At 39.2% G+C, this 24984-nt stretch overlaps 1 protein-coding gene across 2 annotated transcripts; it reads right to left on the reverse strand.

Moving 5' to 3' along the window:
* Nucleotides 1-1799: 1799 nt before the first annotated feature.
* Nucleotides 1800-20741, reverse strand: LOC309668463 (olfactory receptor 4S2-like). 2 transcript variants are annotated; one of them, XM_082478343.1, is made up of 3 exons: nt 7187-20741; nt 6852-7066; nt 1800-3731 (listed from the first exon to the last, which is right to left on the reverse strand). In XM_082478343.1, exons 2-3 carry the CDS (start codon nt 6877-6879, stop codon nt 2740-2742), a joined length of 1020 nt encoding a protein of 339 aa, XP_082334469.1. In that variant the 5' UTR covers nt 6880-7066; nt 7187-20741; the 3' UTR covers nt 1800-2739. The 2 variants fall into 2 exon arrangements, with proteins under 2 accessions (XP_082334469.1, XP_082334468.1); XM_082478342.1 differs by having other exon boundaries at nt 6852-20741.
* Between the last annotated feature and the right edge of the window lie 4243 nt (nt 20742-24984).

Consider the following 24984-nt stretch of genomic DNA (forward strand, 5'->3'; position numbering starts at 1 on the left):
GCCCCTGTCATAGAGTTATCTCTACATCATAGCCCCCAAAGAAGTTCCCCCGACTTTCAGCCACCTTTCACCTCCTCCTTGGGACTAGCAGGAACTCCTGGATATTTTTATACCACATGGGAGCAAGATACATTTGAGTTAATATTTTGCTGTACTTTATGCCTATCCATGCACCAATGATTTCCTAATTTCATTATTTAAAATTTCAGTATGTTTTGATATTTGCTTGTAATGTTTTACTATTAAAAATAAGGTTTGTGAAGGTGGAACTTCCATAATAGCTGAATAAGGAGCTCATAAAATCTATCTCTAAGAAGCAACAATAAAACTGGACAAAATTGTCAAAAATAATGATTCAAAAACTCTGGATATTGACCAGAAGTATACAACAAATTGAGAAGTTTATTCGAGAAAATTTACCCAACCTTGGAAAGAAGAATGGGAGTCTGTGGGCATTTTATACTCAGGCTGCCCCATCCACTCCCCCTCCAGTTACATGGTGTAGAAGTTCTATCATGGCAGAGCATCAATCTATAAGGACAGGCATCTCCACTTCTGGAGAGAGTTGACTCTCTTTATTTGGAGCAGAGTGAGGAAAATTTCATGCCCAGGGTCATTGTTGAAAGCAATAGCAATCTCATTGGCAAACAATCAGAGACACTCAATGTTACAAGTCTTGAGACTTGTTGAAGCAAACAACAGTTTGGTAGACAAGTAAAAATGTGACAGGAAGATCCAGGGAATGATGTCTCTTAGTTTTCTTTTTCTTTATTACAGTAGAGGAACCCACTGAAGCAGTCCATGAAGGTCACCGCAGAGGACATAGACCATGGTGCATGAGAGTGGAGAGTGGTTCTGGAGTACAGAGGATGTTCAGGAGTCCAACCTGATGCCTCTCAGTATCTACCCTTGTCCTCATTTGGTCTATAGCTTATGTTCTCTACACAGGGGGCTTAGTCATAGTTCTGTGGATGTTGTCAATTCAATCATTATCTCATGTGAATCCTAAAATATTAGCTACTACTCTGCTCTTGATATAAGGTAGTAGAAAAAAGCGAGGGTAGAAATAATCAGCATACAACAAATGCTACAGTCCCTGTTTCTGTAGCCGCTCAAATAGTCCTAAACTGACCCAGAGGCTGTACTTCCCTTAACAAGGGCATGTGGGGCCCCTACTCCAGGCTCTGTGCCCCAGGAGGCTCAGTGCTTTTTGGAGCACACTTCTTGAAATTTTAAAGTCTCCATTCAGTGCTTAAAGGAAGCCAGGGTTTACTTCCTTACTCATCAGGAGAGAAAAGAAAAGAAGATCACTCACTCAGAACTTTTCAATTTCTTGGGTTTCAATGACGAGAGGTTATGAGGGTGTTAGGCAGCCACATGAAAATCAAGTGCTATGTTCGTTGCACTGGTAGTTCAAGATTTAAACTGTACATTTTTATCTATTCATGATATTGTTAAACAAGTTAGGTAAACCTGCTCAGAAGGTAGAACTCTCTTCAAGTCATGCAAAAATAATTTTGATTATTTTAATATTTGCATATATTTTCCCCCTTTACTATAAATCTATGTCAAAGGTTGAGTTCCCTAGGCAACACCTCTCAGATTGAATTTGTGTGTAAAAATTTCTTGGGAAGTGCTCCCAATATTGATGTCTGTAAAAGAATGAAGGAAGCAGAATTGGGCAGAGGGGAGAAATTGAACCATGATACAGTAACAAAAAAGATCTTAGATGGTCCCACAAGGAGCTTTAGAGCTGGGATGGCCCTTCACAGTTGTTTCAAGTTGAGGCAAGAGGCCCTGGTCTTTTTATCACCACATTGACCATTCCTGGCTTTAGCCTGCTGGAGGAAGAGGACATGATATTGGTACTGCCCTGGGGGGAGGCATTATCTGGAGAAGGATGAACAGTGAGCCATGAGCAGCCATCCCTCCTGGCAACTGAGGGAATGAGTACCTCCATCCTGAAGGGGGTCTGGGTGGCTCACCCCAGCAACCACCAAAAACCCTTTCCTTGACTTAGATAGCCCTCACTATAGGTGAGCATATTTTAAAACATTCTGAGCCCAGTAGAGCTTGTACTATAATATCAACATAAATAATTCCCATCTATGAACTGTTTAGTAATGATCATGTGAGAAAAACCCCTCAACCCCAAATCAAATTCTTTAAATGAGGGTTGTCTAGATGTCTGGAGTTGCCAACGTTATGGTAACAACAATAACATCAATGAATGCAGTTCCTGCCACTGACAAAATGCTTTCACCTCTACTTCCATCTCATTTGATTCTCTATATAACCCTGGGAAGTGGTGGGAAAAGTAGCTTCAATCCATTTAACAGATGCGGAAACAGGCAAGGCAAAGATAGCGAAATCAACTTCAGCATTTGTTTTTGGTATCATTCCTTTATTGGAATATGTGTATACCTGACATACCACATCACTTAGAGGCATTGCTCAGAGGCAGTAGTACTCTCTGTTACGAAATAGACTGTGTTTGGTGTCAGATTTCCCTGTACAAATATTTAATCCACTCAGGGCTCCCAGTAGGGAATATCTCTTATCAGATATCAGAGTATCTTTAGAATATCACTAAAGTCAAACTACTGGTGATTGCTACATTCCAAACTAGATTGTTAGACTTCAAATCCAAGACTCTTTATATGATATTCAATTATTTATTTGTGTGATAGGATTAAGGGCTAATGACTGACTAATTCCCAGTAACCCTTTTGGAAACTGTTACAACGGAGGCTGTATCAATCCCCAGGTTGTTCTGCCCAACAACCTCTTGATCCACAGTCTCTTCATTGCGTTTTTCACCTCCATGTTTCTCAGGCTGTAGATCAGAGGATTCAACATGGGTGTGATGACAGTGTAAAATACAGCCACCATCTTGTCCTCAGGAAAAGTGGTGGAAGGTCTCAGGTAGATGAAGATGCAGGGGACAAAATATAATATTACCACAGTGATGTGGGAAGCGCATGTGGACAGAGCCTTGCGCCTCCCCTCTGATGAGTGAGTCTTGAAGGAAAGCAAGATGACCGTGTAAGAGCCCACAAGAATGACAAAGGAGCTCAGTGAAATCATGCCACTGTTGGCCATTGCCATGAGCCCCACCACATATGTGTCTGTGCAAGCCAGCTTCAGTAAAGGGTGGACGTCACAGAAGTAGTGGTCAATCAGGTTGGGGCCACAGAAAGGGAGTTGTACAGTGAGCATGGTCTGGATAAAAGTATGCACAAAGCCTCCTAACCAACAGAACACCACCAATATGGAGCAGAATTTCCAGTCCATGATGGTCAAATAGCGTAGAGGCTTACAGATGGCCACGTACCTGTCATAGGCCATCACTGTGAGGATAAAGATCTCTGTGCAGCCAAGCAGATGGACAAAAAAGAGCTGGACCATACAACCATCAAAAGAGATTCTCTTGACCTTGGCTTGAAAGTCAATAATCAGCTTGGGGGCTGTAACAGAGGAATAGCAGATGTCAACAAAGGATAGGAAGCTAAGGAAGAAGTACATTGGAGAGTTGAGATTGGAGCTCCTTTTAATAGTTATTATAACGAAAAAATTTCCAGTCATGAGGATCATATAAAAGAGTAGGAACAAAAAGAAGCATAGTTGCTGTACTTCCTTATTTTGGGAAAGACCCATGAGGATAAATTCAGTGACATTATTTTCCATGGAATCTGGGCAGGTCACAAGAGAGAAACATTGTGTGACTTTACCTGTTGGAAAAAAAATATAAAGGACAATTAGATTTGGGCACATGATACCATAACATTATTGTTATTATTTTTAAACAATTATTTACAAAACTTCTCCCTTGAGGTGTTGGTTTCGGTATAGTCTGTTTCTTAAAATGACCAGAAATTGACTGAGGGATGGAGGAAGAAAGAGGAAAGAGAAGAAAAATTAATGGACTTTAAATATATTTAGGCATGGAGTCTAGGCTCTCCACTTAATAATCAGTTATCTGAATCATTGTTGCTTGAGAATTTAAATTATATCTTCCTTTTAAATCGAGATTCCAAGTGATAACCTCCTCTCTCTCAACTCCAGGATGCTTTTTTCCTATGTGCCAGTTGATAACATGGAACCTATCACACAGACATTTGTGATCATAAGTATATGTCTTCAAATGTACAACTTTGAGCCAGACCTGGCATGTAACTAGCCTTTTATGTAGCTCTTTGGCCTCCCAAATTACTATCAATCACCCTGATTGGCTTTATCACATATTAGATTATTCTGGGAATTTACTTTTTGTCACTCCTTATATGTTTAAAAGTTGGGGAAAATGCACAGAGGCTTCACAAGAAGGAAATACCATTTGCAAGATGCTCAAGACTTCAGATTCTAGTTGACATTAGTTGTTATAGGATATGGGAGGTAACAATGCTAAGGTAGGTTTAGATGTGCCTCTGACAGTGACCAACTGTGAGATAATGGGGCAAGTTACTTATCTTCAGTGAGACCCAGTTTCTTTGGTCAATGGGTTAACTCTATATGAACACCAGGGTCTCCTCCAGCTTTCATGTTATATCGTGAAATCTGAGATGATATTTTTAATACAAAGAATCACTGTCATTGAATGTAGTTTCTTTCATGATTTCTGTATTCTTTTGAACCAAAAGATGTGTGAAGGTTGGGACAATGTGTATCTATTTTTGTATTGCTTCAGTACAAATACTGCTTCCATTAATTTGGCAAGTCATTTAAACTTTTTGAACTCTGGTTTCTTCATCCTTCAAATGGAAATGTGACTGACTACTTCAGAGAAGTTTTCAAATACCAAACCTAGCCCAGCATAAGGGAAGCACTCACTGAATTACGCCTTTTGATTTTTCCAACTAGATTCCCAGTTCTTACATTTCAGTGTGAAAAATTTCAAGTAAACACAAAATGGAGATAATGAGTGCTCATATATCTGTTATTCAGATTAAAAATGACTAATGTTTTTTGTAGTTGTTTCAACTCTCTTTCTCATTTCTGTTTGGTTCCAAAGTATTTTAATGCAAATCATGTCATTTCAACTTTTATTGCTTCAGTATTCATGTCTCTAAAAAAATCAGGATTTTTTTTACATAAAGAGAAAGCATGATCATATTAACAAAATTACCGGTAGTTTCCTGGTATCTATCAATTCCTGGTCTGCTGGAGCCATGTTTTGTTCCCACCTCTCCTTACAGTAATTAGATTAGTGCCTACTTTGTCTGCTGTGTGGGATATGGTAGCTCACTGTGGGTACTGAGCACTTGCAGTGTGGATAGTGTGATTAAGGGACTGAAGTTTCAATTTATTTAAATTTAAGTTAAAAAACTAAAGTGATATAAAATATTTTGACATCATAAAAATTTGCATAATTGGGTTAAACAAAATATGATTAAATATTACTAAAATAAATTCCACCTATATCTTTTGCTATTTTATGTGGCTTTTAAAACATTTAAAATGACAGTGTAGCTTGTATTCTATTTCTATTCCACAGTGCTGTCCTAAGGATTAGGCCCTTGTCTCAGTGCTTGATCATATTATTTACTTTAATTCTTGTCACTCTATGAAGTATGTAGCACTAGTCCCATTATTGACATAAGGAATAAAACTCAGAAAGGTAAACTAAGTTTATCCACAGTCACATAGCTAGTCATTGGTGGAACAGAGATTCAACCGTAGTATATTCTCTTAGCCTGTGCTACATTCTGTCATTTAAACGCACAAATTCCATTGACCTTTTAAAAATATTGATAATAGGTTTGTGTTCTTCTTTATTGTTCTAGGGTCTCTGGGACAGGAATTGCTACTTTAATTCAAACAAAATATAATTAACCAAGATAGACACCAATATTCTGTAATAAGTTAGTGGAGTCCTGATACCTGTGCCCTTGGTAGACCCATGGGCTTTATAACCAAACAGTAGTTTCTGTTGTAGGACAGGCACAGTCTTAGAAAATGGTTCAGATTGTGAAGAAGCGTATTCAAACGTTCCCATTATCTTGCCAGAGTCTGGGACTCCTAGGTCCTTTGTCTCACCTTCCCTCCCCCAGCTGTTAACTGCCACGTGGTGCTGGGACTAGGCGTGGATTAGCCTACATTGTGGAGGATCCTTTCAACCTGTAGTCGAATAAGAAAGGAGGCAAGGCCTAATGGATGAGGCTTTAGGTTTCACCAAATGCTAAATTCCACTGCCTTGACCAGATGCTGAATCCCTGAAAAAATATGTCGTCAGATTTTTCCTGAAAGAGGTGGCTTTTCAAGAGTCTGCAGCAGAGGCATTTCTTGACCCCTTTAGGTATCCTCTGTTTATTTCCATCATAATACTTAAACCATCATCTTTTAAATTACTTGTGGGTCTCCCTCATTAGACTGTGTGGATCCCCAGCAGCTTGACTCTTGACTTGACTAGCGAGTACATTAGGTTCTGAGTAAACTTTGCAGGAGGGAGGGAGAGAGGGAGAAAGGAAATGAGAGTTTCTGGTTTATGAATCTTTCTAGATGGCCTGGATTTAGCCCTGCCCATTGTCTAGCATAGAATACTTGCTAAAAGCACAAATTCTTATCAGATAGAGCTGGATTTCCTACCTCTGGCCCAAGCAATTACCAGGAGTGTGGCTTTAAGCAAGTAATTTTATTTGCTTAATCATTGCCCTCACCTGTAAAGTAGGGATTTAATAGTTCCTGCCTCATAGAATTGGTGTGAGAATTAAAACAGCTAATGTCCATAAAGCTTAGCACAGTATCTGTTCCATAGGAAGTACTTAAGAAATGTTAGTTATTTTTACCCTGCAAATCATAAAGATGGGAAATATAAGGCAAAGAAGAAAGGTGATAAAAGTGACCTTACTTACCTGGAGAGTATGAAAATCTTCCCATCATTTTCCTACTTCTGGGTCCTACGAATCCTCTTTCCAGCTATGACTCCTCCAAACACAATTCCTATTCCAAAAGTCTTAGATTTCTGTAGGTGAGAGCATATGTACGTTGCTTTGGAAAGTAGTCTGTCCCCACTTATTCCTTAGAACTGCTGCCTTGGTCACAAAGCAAAGGTTATTTGTTTTGGTGCCTGAAGCAAAGATAAGTTTTACTTTATTAGGTTCTTGGCAGGTGCTCAGTAAACAGGAAGGACAGAGGGTAAATACGGGAGAAACAAGCGTCTTTGAGAGCATTCCGAAGGTGAACTTACTCTCTCCCTGAGATCCAGAGTTGCTCCTCAGCCCAGTGTAACTTCAGTCAAGAGTCCTGGTTTAAGGCTCTTTCAAATCCATATTCTATGGCTTGAGAAGGAGAGAGTAAAGCCCCCTGCTACCCAGATGGTGCTGTGCTCTCTGTCGCTCTCCTGAGTAATGAGCTCCCTTGAGGTTTCTGTGTTGTTTCCACTGTTGAAAGTTCTGACTAAAGATACATGTAACTTTCCCGGCTGCATTGGTCAATGTGGGGACCCACTTGGGAGAAGGCTTTTCGGAATAGATTTCCCTGGTTTTTATGGTCACCCTGAAATTCCTGTCTTATACCCATTCTTTAAACTAATACCAATGGATTCCGCTGGTCAAATACTTACTATGTGTCCTGCATTATTATAAGTGCGTTATAAGTGCATTATTATAATGCACTTTATGTGCATTGCTTGGTTTTGTTTTTAGGGCCTCAGTTGAATTGATTTGAAGTAATCAGGACTGTTGTACTGAGGCTATCGTCATTGTTCCGTACATGACCTATTCAGTATTAATTAATTAATTAGTTTAATATATAAATACCTGTGAACCAAAATGTAATCCAAGTGTTAGACATTATGAATAACTTGTATCTTTCTGTGTGTGCATTCCCAAGCCCACCCCATTGTTTACCCTTAAATGCCAAGAGGTAACTATATTTGAAAGTCTGTGTATTTTAGTGTTTCAAATTAGAATTTTGCTAAGGGTGAACACTTTTTCATGACTTTCATGCCATTTTGATGGTTTTTGTACAAATTCCTGTTTTTTTGGTCCATTTTTAGGTTACCTATCTTTTGTTATTGATCTGTAGAAGTCCTTTTTATATAATCTGGATTTTACATAATCTGGGTAAAATTCCCTTGCTAGACCTATATCTCTGTCTCTGTCCCTACTTCTATCTCTACATCTATGTCATCTTCTCTCCCAATTTTATAACTTGCTTTTTCTCATTGAATGGTATATTTTGAGGAATAGAAGTTCTTAATTTAACGTAATATAATTTATTGATCTTTTCCATTATGATAGTTGTTGTGGACTGAATGTTTTTTGGTCCCTCAAAATTCATATATGAAGTTTTAACCCCCAATGTGATGGTACTGAGGGTGTTGCCTTTGAGAGGTGATTATGTCATAAGGGTGGAGCCCCCGTTGACAGACCCCAGAGGACTAGCTCATCCCTTCCACTATGTCAAGACCCAGCAGAATGCTTTCTGTGAACCAAGAAGTGGGTCTTCACCAGACACTGAATCTTCTGGTGCCTTGATCTTAGATTTCCCAGCCTTCAGAACTGTAAGAAATAAATTTCTCTTATTTATAACTTACCCAGTCTATGATATTTTGTTTTACCAACCCTAAAGGATAAGACAGTAGTACTACTTGTGTCCTCTTTAAGAAATCCTTCCCTATTTGAAATTTATAAAGATAGTCCCCTACATTAATATCTAGATGCTTTATTGTTTTACTTTTCAAATTTAGATCTAAAATCCCCTTGCAATGATGTTTTGAGTATTCTGTGAGGGAGGGTCCAAGATACTTTTTTTTTAATATGGATATCCAACTGAATCAACTGTACTTATTGTAAAGCCTGTCCTTTACTCATGGCTCTTCTGTGAGCATTTGTAATAAAGCTAATGCCCACATATGTACGTGTGTGCCTCTGGACTTTCTACGCTACACTATTGGTCTAATGTCTATCTTTGTATCAATATCTGTTTTAATAACTGCAATCTTGTAATAACTATTGAGCATCAGTAGTGTAAGTCCACCAACTTTGATCTTATTCAAAGGTGGTTTAGCGATTTTTGGCTTTTTGCGTTTTCATTTACATTATGAAATATGCTTGTAAATTTTCACAAAAGTAACTTTTAGAATTTTATTTGGGATTGTGATGAATCTGGTCATCAAATAGGGTACACTTGGCATTTTAATAATCTTGAATCTTATAGAGTTGAATGTTAAATGTTATATCCCTCACTTTATTCAGGTCTTCTTTAATTTCTCTAAATGCTCCCTAAATGCTTTCTAATTTTCAGTGTTGGGGACCTACGCTACACTTTGAATTTCATTCTAGATTTTCTACTTTTGCCTAGGATGTAGGAAACTGGAAAGGGTGTTGTTCCTAGCCTATCAACAGAAGAAATCTAGGTAAATTACATAAATTACAAATTCATAACTCTTTTTGTACTTTTCAGAGAGCTGAGGTTGCAGAGTAACCAAATATCCTGAAATACAGGGAAACACAGACTAGTTCAAGCAGAGATGGAACACAAGTACTGGCTCACTGGGAAAGCACTGATGGAAGAAATGCCACGAGCCACGTAGGTGGATAAGAAAAATATCTAAATAAAAAAGTTGCCTAAAGGCTAAATGTGGGTTAGCATGAGAGTATAGAATGCCTGAGAGCCACAGTCACAAGAGGAGTTCATGCTCACCTGGAGGATCTTCTTAACGGGGACCTCCCCTGGGTGTTCATGACAAATACTGGGGACAGGGCAGGAAACAGGAGATACAAGCCTGGATGAGGAGAACAGTTGGCACTGTGGGAAAAGCACAAAGCCTCAAACAGACCCTTCTCTCTTATAGAGCAAAATAATAAACAAAACAGGTGAACAAGCATAGCAAAACAGAAACAGAGTCATAGATACAGAGAACAAACTGGTGGTTGCCAGAGGGGTGGGGTGAGGAGAGGAAGGAAATAGGCAAGGGAGATTGAGAACAAGCTTCCACTTCCTTTTTGTCAACATTTGCTTTATGTATTTAGGTGCTCCTATGTTGGGTGTATATATATTTATAATTTCTATATCTTCTTCTTGGATTGATCCCTGATCATTATGTATTCTCCTTCTTTGTCTCTTATTACAGTCTTTTAAAGTGTATTTTGTCTGATATAAGCATTGCTATTCACACTTTCTTTTGATTTCCATTTGCATGGAATACCTTTTTCCATTCCCTCACTTTCAGTCTGTGTGTGTCTTTAGATCTGAAGTGAGTCTCTTGTAGGCAGCCTATATATGGGCCTTGCTTTTTCAATTCATTCAGCCACTCTATTCCTTTAGATTGAAACATTTAGTCCATTTATATTAATTATTGATAGTTATGTATTTATTACCATTTTGTTAATTGTCTTGTGGTTGTTTTTGTAGTCATTTTTCATTCCTTTCTCCTTCTTTTGCTCTCTTCCTTTGTGATTTGATGACTATCTCTAGAGTTATGTTTGAATTACATTCTCTTTTTTGAGTATCTATTATAGATTTTTGGTTTGTGATTACCATGAGATTATGTATAGCAACATATATAAGTGCAGTACCCTCTGATTACCACATGCATGTTCTCTAGGGATGCCCCCTATGCGGGCTGCGTGGGCTTTTCTCTTGCGGTGGGCTGACTACTGTGGATCGTCTTGTAGCTGCGGCTGTCGCCATGTGTGGTTGATTGCCGTGCCCGGCCTTGTGTGTAGGCTGCAGACTGCTGTTGGCTGGGCTGGGTCACAAGGTGGATGGCTGCAGACCCGTGAGGAATTCTGGGACGAGTGCTGGCCCGCTAGTGGGTAGAGCCAGTTAGCAGGGTGGCTGGTTGTGCAGCCAGCTTTCCTGGATCTAGCGTTCATATACTGATGGGCAGGGCCAGTTCATGACACAGCTGGCTCTGGGGTCTTTTGTGTCCCAGAGCTGGTGACAGCCTTCTGGTGAGTGGGGCCAGATCTTGGTGTGGCTGACTGAGGGTTCCAAGGTGTCTCGCTGGTGTTGGCCTGCTGGTGGGTGGGGCCTGGGCACAGGGGGTCCCGAAGCTAGTGCCAGCCTGCTGGTGGATGGAGCCAGGTCCTGGGGTCTCTGGCGACAGGGCCTGAGGGGTCGCAGAGTTGATGTCTGCCCACTTGTGGGTGTAGCCAAGTTCTGATGTCTGGCTACAGGGCCCCAGTAGTTGGGGCTAATTCTGGTTCACTTGTGAGTGGGGATGACCTGGGTCCTCTGGTGGGAGGGGCCAGGTCCCTGGGTAGCAGAGGCTCATGGGGTCCTAAGGCAGCTCATCTGCTTTTGGGTGGGGCTGTGTCCCCACCTCGCTAGCTGTGTGGTTTGGGATGTCCCAGTGCTGGTGGCAGGTAGGTCAGAGTCCCAGCACTAAGAAGCTAGTAGAGGAAGGATTCCAAATGGCACTTGCCAGCACCGGCGTCCTCATGGTAGAACAGGCTCCCCGAAATGGCCGCTGCTACGCCTGTCTCCCCAGGGTGAGCTCCAGTTCCCTCTGCCTCTCTGGGAGGTTCTCCAAGATCAGCAGGTGGGTTTGATCCAGGCTCCTTCCAAATTACTGCTTATGCCCTGGGTCTTGGATCGTGTGAGATTTTGTGTTCACCCTTTAAGAAGTTAGGTCTCTGTTTCCTATAGCCCTCTGGCTCTCCTGAAATTAAATCCCACTAGGCTTCAAAACCAGATCTTGGGGCTTCCCTGGTGGCGCAGTGGTTGGGAATCTGCCTGCCGATGCGGGGGATGCGGGTTCGAGCCCTGGTCCGGGAAGATCCCACATGCCGCGGAGCAACTAGACCCGTGAACCACAATTACTGAGCTTGCGCGTCTGGAGCCTGTGCTCCCCAACAGGAGAGGCCGCGATAGTGAGAGGCCCGCGCACCACGATGGGGGGTGGCACCCGCTTGCCACAACTGGAGGGGTCCCTAGCACAGAAACGAAGACCCAACACAGCCATAAATAGATAAACAAATAAATAAATAAAAATTAAAAAAAAAAAGAAAGCCACAGATGTTCAATATAGAATAGAAGACAGTCCTTTAAGTTTGCCTTTACTGCTTAAAAAAACAAAACAAAACAAAAAAAACCCAGATCTTGCAGGGGCTCGTCATCATCCCGGTGCAGTCATCTTTTGGTTGGATGAAGCTCATCATGTAGTAGATTCCTCATAAAGGGTACTTATGTACAGTATTTACTGAGTTATTGCATGATTAAACCTGTTTTTTATAGTTCTGTTTATTGAAGAACTACTTGGCTGGGTATAAGATTCTGGTTTATACTTTCTTGATTTTCTTTAAAATGTTGCTACACAGTTGCCTTGCTCTGCATGCTGTTTTTGGGAAGTTGAGTACCACTGGAATTCTCCTGCTTTTGTAAGTTATTTCATCATTTTGCCTAGAATTCTTGAAGATTTCTTTCTTTATCTTTAATATCTCATAGTTTTACTAGAGTATGACTTGGGGTTGATTGTTCTACATCATTTTTTCCTGGTATCCAGTGTATCCTTTTAATGTGTACATTCAGGTATTTTAAGAACTTATGGAGTATTTTTTTTTGTATTTATTTAATTAATTAATTTATTTTGGCTGCATTGGGTCTTTGTTGCTGCCCGCAGGCTTTCTCTAGTTGTGGTGAGCGGGGGCTACACTTCGCTGCAGTGCACGGGCTTCTCGTTGAGGTGGCTTCTCTTGTTGCGGAGCACGGGCTCTAGGAGCGTGGACTTCAGTAGTTGTGGCACGTGGGCTCAGGAGTTGTGGAGCACGGGATTGGTTGCTCCACGGCACGTGGGATCTTTCTGGACCATGGCTCAAACCTGTGTGCCCTGCATTGGCAGGTGGATTTTTAACCACTGCGCTACCAAGGAAGTCCTTACGGAGTATTTTTGGATTTTAGGTTTTTTTTTTTTTTTTGGCCATGCTACCTGGCTTGTGAGATCTTAGTTCCCCAGCCAGGGATTGAACTGGGGACCTCAGCAGTAAGAGTGTGGAGTCCTAATCACTGGGCCACCAGGGAATTCTCTGGAGTATAGTTTTAAATATTGTTTCTATTCCATTGTTTTAATCTTATTTATTTAGGGACATCAATAATATATGTTGGGCTTCCTTGGTCTAACTTCCATTTCTACCTCTTTCTCTCTTTGTCTAACTTTTATTTCTACCTCCTCTCTGACACTTTTTATTTCTTTAAATCTTGTTTTATTTCCTTTGGTTGATTATCTGATTTACTCTCATGTCTTTTATTCTCTTTTCATTTGCATATTCTCCTTTTTGTACTTTAATTTTCATTACTGACAAGATTTTGTCCTTTTATTTTTTTCCTGAGTTTAATCAACTCCCATTTCACCCACTCATTTAAAAAGTCTTTTTCTGCTCTTAGTTTTTGTATTTCTGATTCAGTGTTTTATTTTCATATCCATAACTGTTTGAGTATATTTAGTTTGGCTTTGAGTACTATGTTGCAGATATCTTTCACTTTGGGGTTGCACTTTTAATGGAGCATTTTTGGCATTTTCATCAGCAGAAGTATTTTGATTCACATTTTCAGATTTCTTATGGTACTTTTGTTTAGATATAGTTTTTGTTCTTCTATTCCTATTAATTCTGTAGACATGGGTTGATTGCAAGAGTGTTATAGCTCCTGCTCTTCTAGTTGCATGTTTACACTATAGGCAGAAAGAAGGAAGGGAGAAGAGTACAGGGTGATGAGCGAGGTGTTAGTTAGGCTCACCAATTAAGTTTGAGCTCTTTAAAGAAATTTCCAAAAGCTCCACCAGTTACCTTTGCTTAAATTTTATTGACCAGACTTGGATCATATGACCACATCTAGCTACAAAGGAGTCTGGGAAGGTGATTATTTTCCTCTGGGCAGGATTAGAAAGGAGTAAAGGGAATAAAGTATTAGGAGTATCTGTCACCAAAAAGGAGGAAGAAATGTTTTTATCACTCTGTTTCATAAAAGAAATATTTGTAATTATTTTTGGTGCTACTGATTTGATTTTTTAAAATAATTTTTATTGGAATAGAGTTGATTTACAATGTTGTGTTAGTTTCAGGTGTACAGCAAAGTGAGTCAGTTATACATATACAAATATCCACTCTTTTTTAGATTCTTTTCCCATATAGGTCATTACAGAGTACAGAGCATAGTTCCCTGTGCTATACAGTAGGTCCTTATTAGTTATCTATTTTATATAGAGTAGTGTGTATATGTCAATCCCAATCTCCCAATTTATCTCTCCTTCCTTTTCCCCCTGGTAACCATAAGTTTGTTTTCTACATCTGTGACTCTATTTATGTCTTGTAAATAAGTTCATTTGTACCATTTTTTTTTTTAGATTCCACATATAAGCAATCATATGATTTGATTTTTAATTTAGTGTTACTCTCCCTATAAAATTTGACACAAAGACCTATACATTAAACTGGGTAATAGTCCTACTACCTAATTTAAAAATCCTAATTAACATTTATGGGACACTTACCATGTATCAAGCATTGTGTTAGATAAACATTTTAACACAGGTTATTCCATTCCACATTCTAACAATCTTGAAGGTACGTATTATTATCTCCATTCAACAGATGAGAGACTGAGACAAAAAGCTGTTAACTAAATTGTCTAAAGTTACAAAGCTACTAAGTGGTAGAGATAGAATCTTAAACCATTATTTTTTCCTGATGCAGTCTCTCCATTATTCTATGTTTTCTTTTATTTTAAAATTTTTCTTATACTATGTTTTCTTTTAAAACTCAACATTTTTTGAAGCTTATTTTTAGTCATGGCAATATAGTGTCTCAGTGCTATTAATTTTTTCCAGAAGTTTCCTTTCCTCATGGGTATGAAAGTCATCCCATAAGGGATCTGCAATATTTTTCCAAGAATTGGCATCTACGTTTCAATGTGTAATTAAAGTTAGAGAATATGCAGCTCAGAGAATTCATGAGACTATTGGGGTTGATATTATTACCAGTCTGCAATTACCAGAAACAGGTATGGGTAGTAGGAAACTGTCAGTCGTGTGAACTTATAATGAAGAAGCCCATGAGATTTTAACCTGTTTCCTTCCTGAGTTTGCACAGTATAGTCTTCAAATCTGGTGTTTATATTTACGATGTCTCTGGGAGTCACAAATTTCTCTGTTTCCTTTTTCCCACAGCCGCTTTTATTTGATTTTGTAGAGCGTTTCCTGAATCTTAGGAATAATTTATTTTTAAAAAAGATTTTTTCATATAAATATTATAGATATTTCAGAAACACTTGGAAGCTACCAATAATAAAGAATTCTAAACACACATAACACAATTCGCAGAGATAAACATGAATACTGTTTATGAGTATATTACTCTTCACTTTTGGACTTTAGTATTTTCATTTCCCTGGTCTCAGTTTTGTCACAACATTTTTTGGGGGGACTTATAGATAAGATAGCATTGGGTAACCTTGCATAAGTAGTAGGCTTCTCTCAGACTCAGAATTCCAACAGTAAGAGGAAAATAATAATATTGTACCAGTTATAACACTTTATGATTCAACTGACAGAAAATCCTATTCCATGTATTTAAAAAAGTAATGGAATTCATTATCTCATGTAACTGAAAACATCCAGAGGCAAGGTAGGCTCCAAGTGAGACTTGATACAGTGGCTCAGATATTACCACTACCCATGAAAGCTCATGATTCCTCTTTGTCACAAAGTTGCTGTTGCAGTTCTAGACCTCACAAACACACCCACTCAAAACTATTTAAAGCAAATGTTTCTGTCACATCTGATATGTTCTGCCCAAGATAGAGTACACTTCTTTCCTGTGACTCCCTCAGATTCCCCCCTGTCTTCCTGTCTGGGTTACTTTCCACCCCCGAACTAATATTGTAGTCAAGGGGTGGTTTATGTACATCTGCTTAAACCAATCAAAACCTGCCTCTAGGTGATCAACATCATCCAAATTGCATGGCTGGGATTGGGGTGGTGTGGTTTCTCCAAAGCAAAATCTGGGTAGTTTTGACATGACTAGAGGAAAATAGATGCTGGGGAGGAAACAAAAAATGCTCAAAAAGAAAATTTGCCCTGTAGGATTGTTGTGACTATTAGAGACAATGGCTGCAAAATGTCTGGTATAGTGCCTGGCACATGGTAGGTACTCAATAAATGGCAATTATTATTATTGTGATCATGATCATCATCATAGCTTGTGTGGTACTTAAGTCTGAGTGACCTTGACGCATAGATTGTTAGAGTGAGAAGGGACATGAAAGATAATCTAGTCCAGTTCTGTCATTTTATGTCTGTAGAACTGCAAACCATAGAGATGAAGGAACTTGCCTAAAGTCATCCAGTTTACAGCCCCTTCCCCTGGGCCAGTCCTCTTTTCTCTTCTCCCTTCAGACTCATACTCCCATGGTAACTCAGAAAATTGGGGTGAAAAACTCCCTTAATGTCATGTTTTTAGCTTCCCTCTTTCAGAGCATAATTACTGGATGTTTGTTAACTTCTAGAAGTTCTCTAAATTAATTGACACACATTTTGAACTTTTTCCTAAGTCTGTTTCTTGGAAAAGTTTCACACTAGAGACAAAAAACCATGGGGGAATTTGGCCGCTTGATCACAGCATGGGGTTCAATTTATTTTAAATAGTTCAAGCATCTCAATATTGAAAACAATCTTTGGTTTTCTAGAGAGCAAGTAGCTTTCCTAAACCAATAGCAGAACCTAAAACCTACTGGTTAGCTGTTTTCTGTAGCTATTTTTCTGTTTCTGAATAGTTGATCTAAAGATTGGCCATGGACTGATTTCCTGAATCTCTCTCTTTCTAATTTATCCACATCAACATAGGCTGTTCATTTTCTAAAAGATCACAAGGTCTATGGGGTTTTGTTGTATGGTAGCAAAATTGACACTGTTAATTGGCAACAACAATCACAAAATCAAAATCACTAGAAACGATCCCGGAAATAGTGCCTCAGCAACCTGACCAATAAGCAGCTGTGTGACTTTGAGAAGTCAGTTAAACTCTCGGGCCCTCAGTTGCTTCCTGGGTAAACTAAGGAGATTGGATTAATCATCTACAAATTTCTTTTCAGCTCTAAAGTTTCTTTGGTTTCACCTGGTACCTTAGCTGAGATTAAGTGGCTTAGCTCACTGGGGGCCTCTGATGCAGAGGAAGAAGCCCAGTGGAAGAGTTTTGTTGTGAAGAGAACCTTCTGCGTTCCAGCGTACACTCCTTCGGTCTCCTCAGCCCAGGACATCCGTGTGAGTGAAGAGTTCTTGCAGCAGAAGGAGAAATATTTCCTGTGCCTAAGGAGAAAAACCTTCGTGCTCAACTCCTTGCTCTGAGACTGAACAGTACCCATACAAGGTAGGTAATGCCATACCCAGAGACTTTCACAGGTTGACTGATTGTGAGTGAGAGGCTCCAAATCACTGTGTAATCTAGCGTGAGTCACTTTTCCTCCCTGAGCCTCAGTTTCTGCCTCTATAAAAAGGAGAGGACTAGACAGGATGTTTCCTAAAGTTTTTTTTTGGCATTCACATTCAGGAATTCCATGAAGTACCAGATGGGGGTCCAAAGTGAGTTGTGGGAAGGAGGCCCTCGTGATGTGATTTGAGCTCATAGTAATATGTCTTCCAGGCTCTCTATCATTTTACTGTCATGTCCTTGTTAGAGTTCTCTCATTGGTGCTTTATGTTAGAGGAGAAAATTCTACCTAGTTAGGGTCTAGACCATCATTTACCTGTCTAGGGTTTTACATGCAACCCATGGATTATCTTGTAATCCTTGATCCCATGGTAAGGGTTTTATTTGGAGAGGTGTTAGAGGGAAGAAGAGGTTACCAACTAACTGTCTTTCTCTTGAGCAAGAGGGAAAGAGAAAGCAGAGAGAAATGTAAATAAATACCAGGAAGTCTGAGCTAATAATAATAGCTCCTATTTTTTGAGAGCTTCCTATTTGCCAGGCAACCCTGTTAAGTGCTTTATATATTTTATCTTGTATCTAATTCTTGCAACAACTATGCCAAATATGAATTGTTACCCCATTCTAAGAAAATAAGAAAACCTGTTCCCAAGGACGTATGATATGTAGTGACAGAGCTAAGAACTGGCTGCTAACGGCACTATTCGCTCTTATAACCACAAATCCAGACCCATCTGGGAGGAGAGTGAGTCAGCTCAACTAGGTGTCCTTACAGTATTTTGTTTTCCTCAGCTCTTCAGAGGTCCATGAACCTGGAACTATTCCCTCCAGTAAAAGATCATAATGGCATATATTCTATGTCCATATCAATATGGGCATATCAAGCCAAACATTTTAACAAGAAATTGATCACTTTTAGCTGTAGTTTATTGACAGTTCTATCCTATGCCATGACATTACATGTTGGTCAGGACCCTAGAATGATTCCTGACGGTCCCTACGGTGTCCTACATTCTGCAGTTGAAAAACACCAAGACAATGGAAGAGAGGTGGGATAAGTGGCCAGGGAAAGAGCAGGGGCCACATCACATAGACCATGGGAGGGACTCTGAAACTTTTTACTTTTTTCTGTGGGAGCCAGGAAAGACATTGGTAGGGATTCTTTTTTTTTTTCTCCTTTTTTAAGAATGTGCGTGTGAGACCCAATCTGACTGATCTTTTGAGAGGATCTTGCTGACTCTGTTATCTGGAGAATAAACTTGAGGAGAGAAAGTGGAAGCAGGGAGAACAGTTAAGAACATATTGTAGTAATCCAGCCATGAGATAGTGGTAGCTTGGATTATGTTAAATAGACATACAAGGCACATGGGACTGCATCACTTTGTATGAAACCCGGGTGTTGCTTTTCTCTCTTAAAAGTTGGTTTTCTTTACCTCTGGGGGCAATTAAGACATTTGATGTTACTTATTTTACTATTTATTCCATTGCCCACGAATAAGAGGCTCCAGGAATTCCCCCTGAGGAGTTAATATTGCCTTCCTATCTCTTCCTCCAACTTTGTTGAATACCAGAAGAAAATGGAGTGGAATAGACCCATGCCTTTTTGGACCATCTTTGTCCTGTTTTAGTGTTCACTACACCAAGACTCTGATGTCTACTCTGGACTGTAAGGAAGATAGACATATTTCTTCACCCAAGGATCAGGCACTCATAAGAATATTGTGGCATGAGAGACTGAACCAATAGCTAAGGCTAGGTTTTTCTTGAGCCACACGAGGGAGGGTACTGTAGTACTTTGATCTTCACTAGAAAAATGTCATTCATGTATTATACTCTTTCCTTATTTGCTCTCCTTCCTCAGGTTCATCCCATACTCATGTTGAGGGAGGCCCTTCCTCCCTTTCTGGATTGGCCTGAGTTTCAGTCTTGACTCAACCACTCACAAATTGTGTTTCTTTGGGTAAGTAACTTAACCTCTCTGAGCCACAGTTTCCTCATCTATCAGTTCACTACCTCAAAGTGTTACAGGAAGAATGAAATGAGGAGAGGACGATAACATGCTTACCATTGTCCAGCACACGGTAGAAGCTGAATAAAGCGCAGCAGTATCTGCTCTTTTGGTTGTTGGGTTGACAATGAAAACAGTGAACATCAGGTAACCACATGCGTCAGTTTCCTTTAAGCCACCGGACTATTTCACAGCCTCTTTGGGTTGTTTTGGATGCCTTCCTTGTTTCCATTTCCCTGCACCAGTAAGGGAGCCCCATCTTGCTTCATCTCTCCTGCTCAGTTGTTCTTCCGGGGTGCCCTCCCCCCTTTTTTAAAAATTTTGAAACCTGATTTTTATCAGAAGTTTATTTTGATTTTATTATGTTTGATGCTAGTGAGGGATAAGACAGACATGAAAGCTTTTGAGTATAGATTTTTAGAACTGAGAGATGAGCAAAACTGACAATTCATATTCTTATCAAATCCTTTTGAGTCTTACAAAATAGAAGTTTTCTTGAATTTTCTGACATCTTCACATCTCATCCTGCCCCAAACTTGGAGGCTCTAACAAACATAAACAAAAAAATTTTAACATCTTTATTGGAGTATAATTGCTTTACACTGTTGTGTTAGTTGCTGCTATATAACAAAGTGAATCAGCTATACGTATACTTATATTTCCATATCCTCTCCCTCTTGCTTCTGCCTCCCACCCTGTCTATCCCACCCCTCTAGGTGGTCACAAAGCACCGAGCCGATCTCCCTGTGCTATGCAGCTGCTTCCCACTAGCTATCTATTTTACATTTGGTAGTGTATATATGTCAATGCCACTCTCTCACTTCGTCCCAATTACCCTTCCCCCTCCCTGTGTCCTTAAGTCCATTCTCTACGTCTGTGTCTTTACTCCTGTCTTGCCCCTAGTTTCTTCAGAACCATGTTTTTTTTTTTCTTTAGATTCCATATATATGTGTTAGCATATGGTATTTGTTTTTCTCTTTCTGACTTACTTCACTCTGTATGATAGACTCTAGGTCCATCCACTTCACTGCAAATAACTCAATTTTGTTTCTTTTTATGGCTGAGTAATATTCCATTGTATATATGTGCCACATCTTTATTCATTCATCTGTCGATGGACACTTAGGTTGCTTCCATGTCCTGGCTATTGTAAATAGAGCTGCAATGAACATTGTGGTACATGACTTTTTTTGAATTATGGTTTTCTCAGGGTATATGCCCAGTAGTGGGATTGCTGGCTCATATGGTAGTTCTGTTTTTAGTTTTTTAAGGAACCTCCATACTGTTCTCCATAGTGGCTGTATCAATTTACATTCCCACCAACAGTGTAGGAGGGTTCCCTTTTCTCCACACACTCTCCAGCATTTAATGTTTGTAGATTTTTATTTTTTTAAATAGATTTATTTAATTTATTTATTTATGGCTGCGTTGGGTCTTCGTTGCTGCACGCAGGTTCTTCTCTAGTTGCGGCGAGCGAGGGCTACTCTTTGTTGCAGTGCGCGGGCTTCTCATTGCGGTGGCTTCTCTCGTTGAGGAGCACGGGCTCTAGGCGCGCGGGCTTCAGTACTTGTGGCTCGCGGGCTCTAGAGCGCAGGCTCAGTAGTTTTGGCGCACGGGCTTAGTTGCTCCGCGGCATGTGGGATCCTCCCAGATCATGGCTCGAACCTGTGTCCCCTGCATTGGCAGGCGGATTCTTAACCACTGCGCCACCTGGGAAGCCCTTGTAGATTTTTTGATGATGGCCATTCTGACTGGTGTGAGGTGATACCTCACTGTAGTTTTGATTTGCATTTCTCTAATGATTCGTGATGTTGAGCATCCTTTCCTGTGTTTGTTGGCAATCTGTATATCTTCTTTGGAGAAATGTCTGTTTCGGTCTTCTGCCCATTTTTGGGTTGGGTTGTTTGTTTTTTTGATACTGAGCTGCATGAGCTGCTTGTAAATTTTGGAGATTAATCCTTTGTCAGTTGCCTCGTTTGCAAATATTTTCTCACATTCTGAGGGTTGTCTTTTCGTCTTGTTTATGGTTTCCTTTGCTGTGCAAAAGGTTTGAAGTTTCATTAGGTCCCATTTATTTATTTTTGTTTTTAATTCCATTTCTCTAAGAGGTGGGTCAAAAAGGATTTTGCTGTGATTTATGTCATAGAGTGTTCTGCCTATGTTTTCCTCTAAGAGTTTTATAGTGTCTGGCCTTACATTTAGGTCTTTAATCCATTTTGAGTTTGTTTTTGTGTATGGTGTTAGGGAATGTTCTAATTTCATTCTTTTACATGTAGCTGTCCAGTTTTCCCAGCACCACTTATTGAAGAGGCTGTCTTTTCTCCATTGTATACTCTTGCCTCCTTTATCAAATATAAGGTGTCCATATGTGTGTGGGTTTAACTCTGGGCTTTCTATCCTGTTCCATTGATCTATATTTCTGTTTTTGTGCCAATACCATACTGTCTTGATTACTATAGCTTTGTAGTGGAGTCTGAAGTCAGGGAGCCTGATTCCTCCAGCTCTGTTTTTCTTTCTCAAGATTGCTTTGACTATTCGGAGTCTTTTGTGTTTCCATACAAATTGTGAAATTTATTTTTCTAGTTCTGTGAAAAATGCCAGTGGTAGTTTGATACAGATTGCATTGAATCTGTGGATTGTTTTGGGTAGTATAGTCATTTTCACAATGTTGATTCTTCCAATCCAAGAACATGGTATATCTCTCCATCTGTTTGTATCATCTTTAATTTCTTTCATCCGTGTCTTATAATTTTCTGTGTACAGGTCTTTTTTCTCCTTAGGTAGGTTTATTCCTAGGTGTTTTATTCTTTTTGTTGCAATGGTAAATGGGAACGTTTCCTTAATTTCTCTTTCAGATTTTTCATCATTAGCGTATAGGAATGCAAGAGATTTCTGTGCATTAATTTTGTATCCTGCTACTTTACTAAATTCATTGATTAGCTCTAGTAGTTTTCTGGTAGCATCTTAAGGATTCTCTATGTATAGTATCATGTCATCTGCAAACAGTGACAGTTTTACTTCTTCTTTTCCGATTTGGATTCCTTTTATTTCTTTTTCTTCTCTGATTGCTGTGGCTAAAACTTCCAAAACTATGTTGATAATAGTGGTGAGAGTGGGCAACCTTGTCTTGCTCCTGATCTTAGTGGAAATGGTTTCAGTTTTTCACCATTGAGAACGATGATGGCTGTGGGTTTGTCATATATGGGCTTTATCATGTTGAGGTAAGTTCCCTCTATGCCTGCTTTCTGGAGGGTTTTTATCATAAATCGGTGTTGAATATTGTCAAAAGCTTTTTCTGCATCTATTGAGATGATCATATGGTTTTTCTCCTTCAATTTGTTAATGTGGTGTATCACATTGATTGATTTGCGTATATTGAAGAATCCTTGCATTCCTGGGATAAACCCCACTTGATCATGGTGTATGATCCTTTTAATGTGCTGTTGGATTCTGTTTGCTAGTTTTATGTTGAGGATTTTTGCATCTATGTTAATCAGTGATATTGGCCTGTAGTTTTCTTTTTGTGTGGCGTCTCTGTCTGGTTTTGGTATCAGGGTGATTGTGGCCTTGTAGAATGAGTTTGGGAGTATTCCTCCCTCTGCTATATTTTGGAAGAGTTTGAGAAGGATAGGTGTAAGCTCTTCTCTAAATGTTTGAAAGAATTCACCTGTGAAGCGATCTGGTCCTGGGCTTTGTTTGTTGGAAGATTTTTAATCATGGATTCAATTTCAGTGCTTCTGATTGGTCTGTTTATATTTTCTATTTCTTCCTGACTCAGGCTCAGAAGATTGTGCCTTTCTAAGAGTTTTTCCATTTCATCCAGGTTGTCCATTTTATTGGCATATAGCTGCTTGTAGTAATCTCTCATGATCCTTTGTATTTCTGCAGTGTCAGTTGTTACTTCTCCTTTTTCCTTTCTAATTCTGTTGATTTGAGTCTTCTCCCTTTTTTTCTTGATGCGTCTGGCTAATGGTTTATCAATTTTATTTATCTTCTCAAAGAACCAGCTTTTAGTTTTGTTGATCTTTTCTGTGGTTTCCTTCATTTCTTTTCATTGATTTCTGATCTGATCTTTATGAGTTCTTTCCTTCTGCTAACTTTGGGAGTTTTTTGTTCTTCTTTCTGTGATTGCTTTAGGTGTAAGGTTAGGTTGTTTATTTGAGATGTTTCTTGTTTCTTGAGGTAGGATTGTATTCCTATAAACTTCCCTCTTAGAACTTCTTTTGCTGCATCCCATAAGTTTTGGGTTGTCGTGTTTTCATTGTCATTTGTTTCTAGGTATTTTTTGATTTCCTCTTTGATTTCTTCATTGATCTCTTTGTTATTTAGTAGCGTATTGTTTAGCCTCCATTTTTTTTATATTTTACAGTTTTTTTCTTGTAATTGATATCTAGTCTCATAGCATTGTGGTTGGAAAAGATACTTGATACGATTTCACTTTTCTTAAATTTACCAAGGCTTGATTTGTGGCCCAAGATATGATCTATGTTGGAGAATGTTCTATGTGCACTTGAGAAGAAAGTGTATTCTGTTGTTTTTGTATGGAAATATAAATTAAGTCCATCTTGTTTAATGTATCATTTAATGTTTGTGTTTCCTTGTTTATTTTCATTTTGGACGATCTGTCCATTGGTGAAAGTGGGGTGTTAAAGTCCCCTACTATGATTGTGTTACTGTCGATTTCCCTTTTTATGGCTGTTAGTATTTGCCTTATGTATTGAGGTGCTCCTATGTTGGGTGCATAAATATCTACAATTGTTATATCTTCTTCTTGGATTGAACCATCGATCATTATGTAGTGTCCTTCTTTGTCTCTTGTAATAGTCTTTATTTTAAAGTCTATTTTGTCTGATATGAGAATTGCTACTCCAGCTTTCTTTTGATTTCCATTTACATGGAATATCTTTTTCCATCCCCTCACTTTCAGTCTGTATATGTCCCTAGGTCTGAAGTGGGTCTCTTGTAGACAGCCTATATACGGGTTTTGTTTCTGTTTCCATTCAGCCAGTCTATGTCTTTTGGTTGGAGCATTTAATCCATTTACATTTAAGGTAATTATCGATATGTATGTTCCTATTACCATTTACTTAATTGTTTTGGATTTGTTATTGTAGGTCTTTTCCTTCTCTTGTGTTTCCTGCCTAGAGAAGTTCCTTTAGCATTTGTTGTAAAGCTGGTCTTGTGGTGCTGAATTCTCTTAGCTTTTGCTTGTCTGTAAATGTTTTAATTTCTCCATCAAATCTGTATGAGATCCTTGCTCGGTAATCTTGGTTGTAGGTTTTTCCCTTTCATCCCCTTCAGTATATCCTTCCACTCCCTTCTGGCTTGCAGAGTTTCTGTTGAAAGATCAGCTGTTAAGCTTTTGAGGATTCCCTTGTATGTTATTTGTTGCTTTTCCCTTGTTGCTTTCAATATTTTTTCTTTTATTTAATTTTTGATAGTTTGATTACTATATGTCTTGGTGTGTTTCTACTTGGATTTATCCTGTATGGGACTCTCTGTGCTTCCTGGACTTGATTGACTCTTTCCTTTCCCATAATAAGGAAGTTTTCAGCTATAATCTCTTCAAATATGTTCTCAGTCCCTTTCTTTTCCTCTTCTTCTTCTGGGACC

Source organism: Balaenoptera physalus (assembly GCF_965194825.1).
Source record: "Balaenoptera physalus genome assembly, chromosome: 10".
Classification (NCBI taxonomy): Eukaryota; Metazoa; Chordata; class Mammalia; order Artiodactyla; family Balaenopteridae; genus Balaenoptera; species Balaenoptera physalus.

Coding starts and splice junctions, on each gene's coding strand:
- LOC309668463 (XM_082478343.1), bottom strand. CDS start 6,879: ATGATGGGAAGATTTTCATACTCTCCAG. Junction 3,732..6,851: donor AAGATTTTCATACTCTCCAG/GTAAGTAAGGTC, acceptor TTTTTCCAACAG/GTAAAGTCACACAATGTTTC.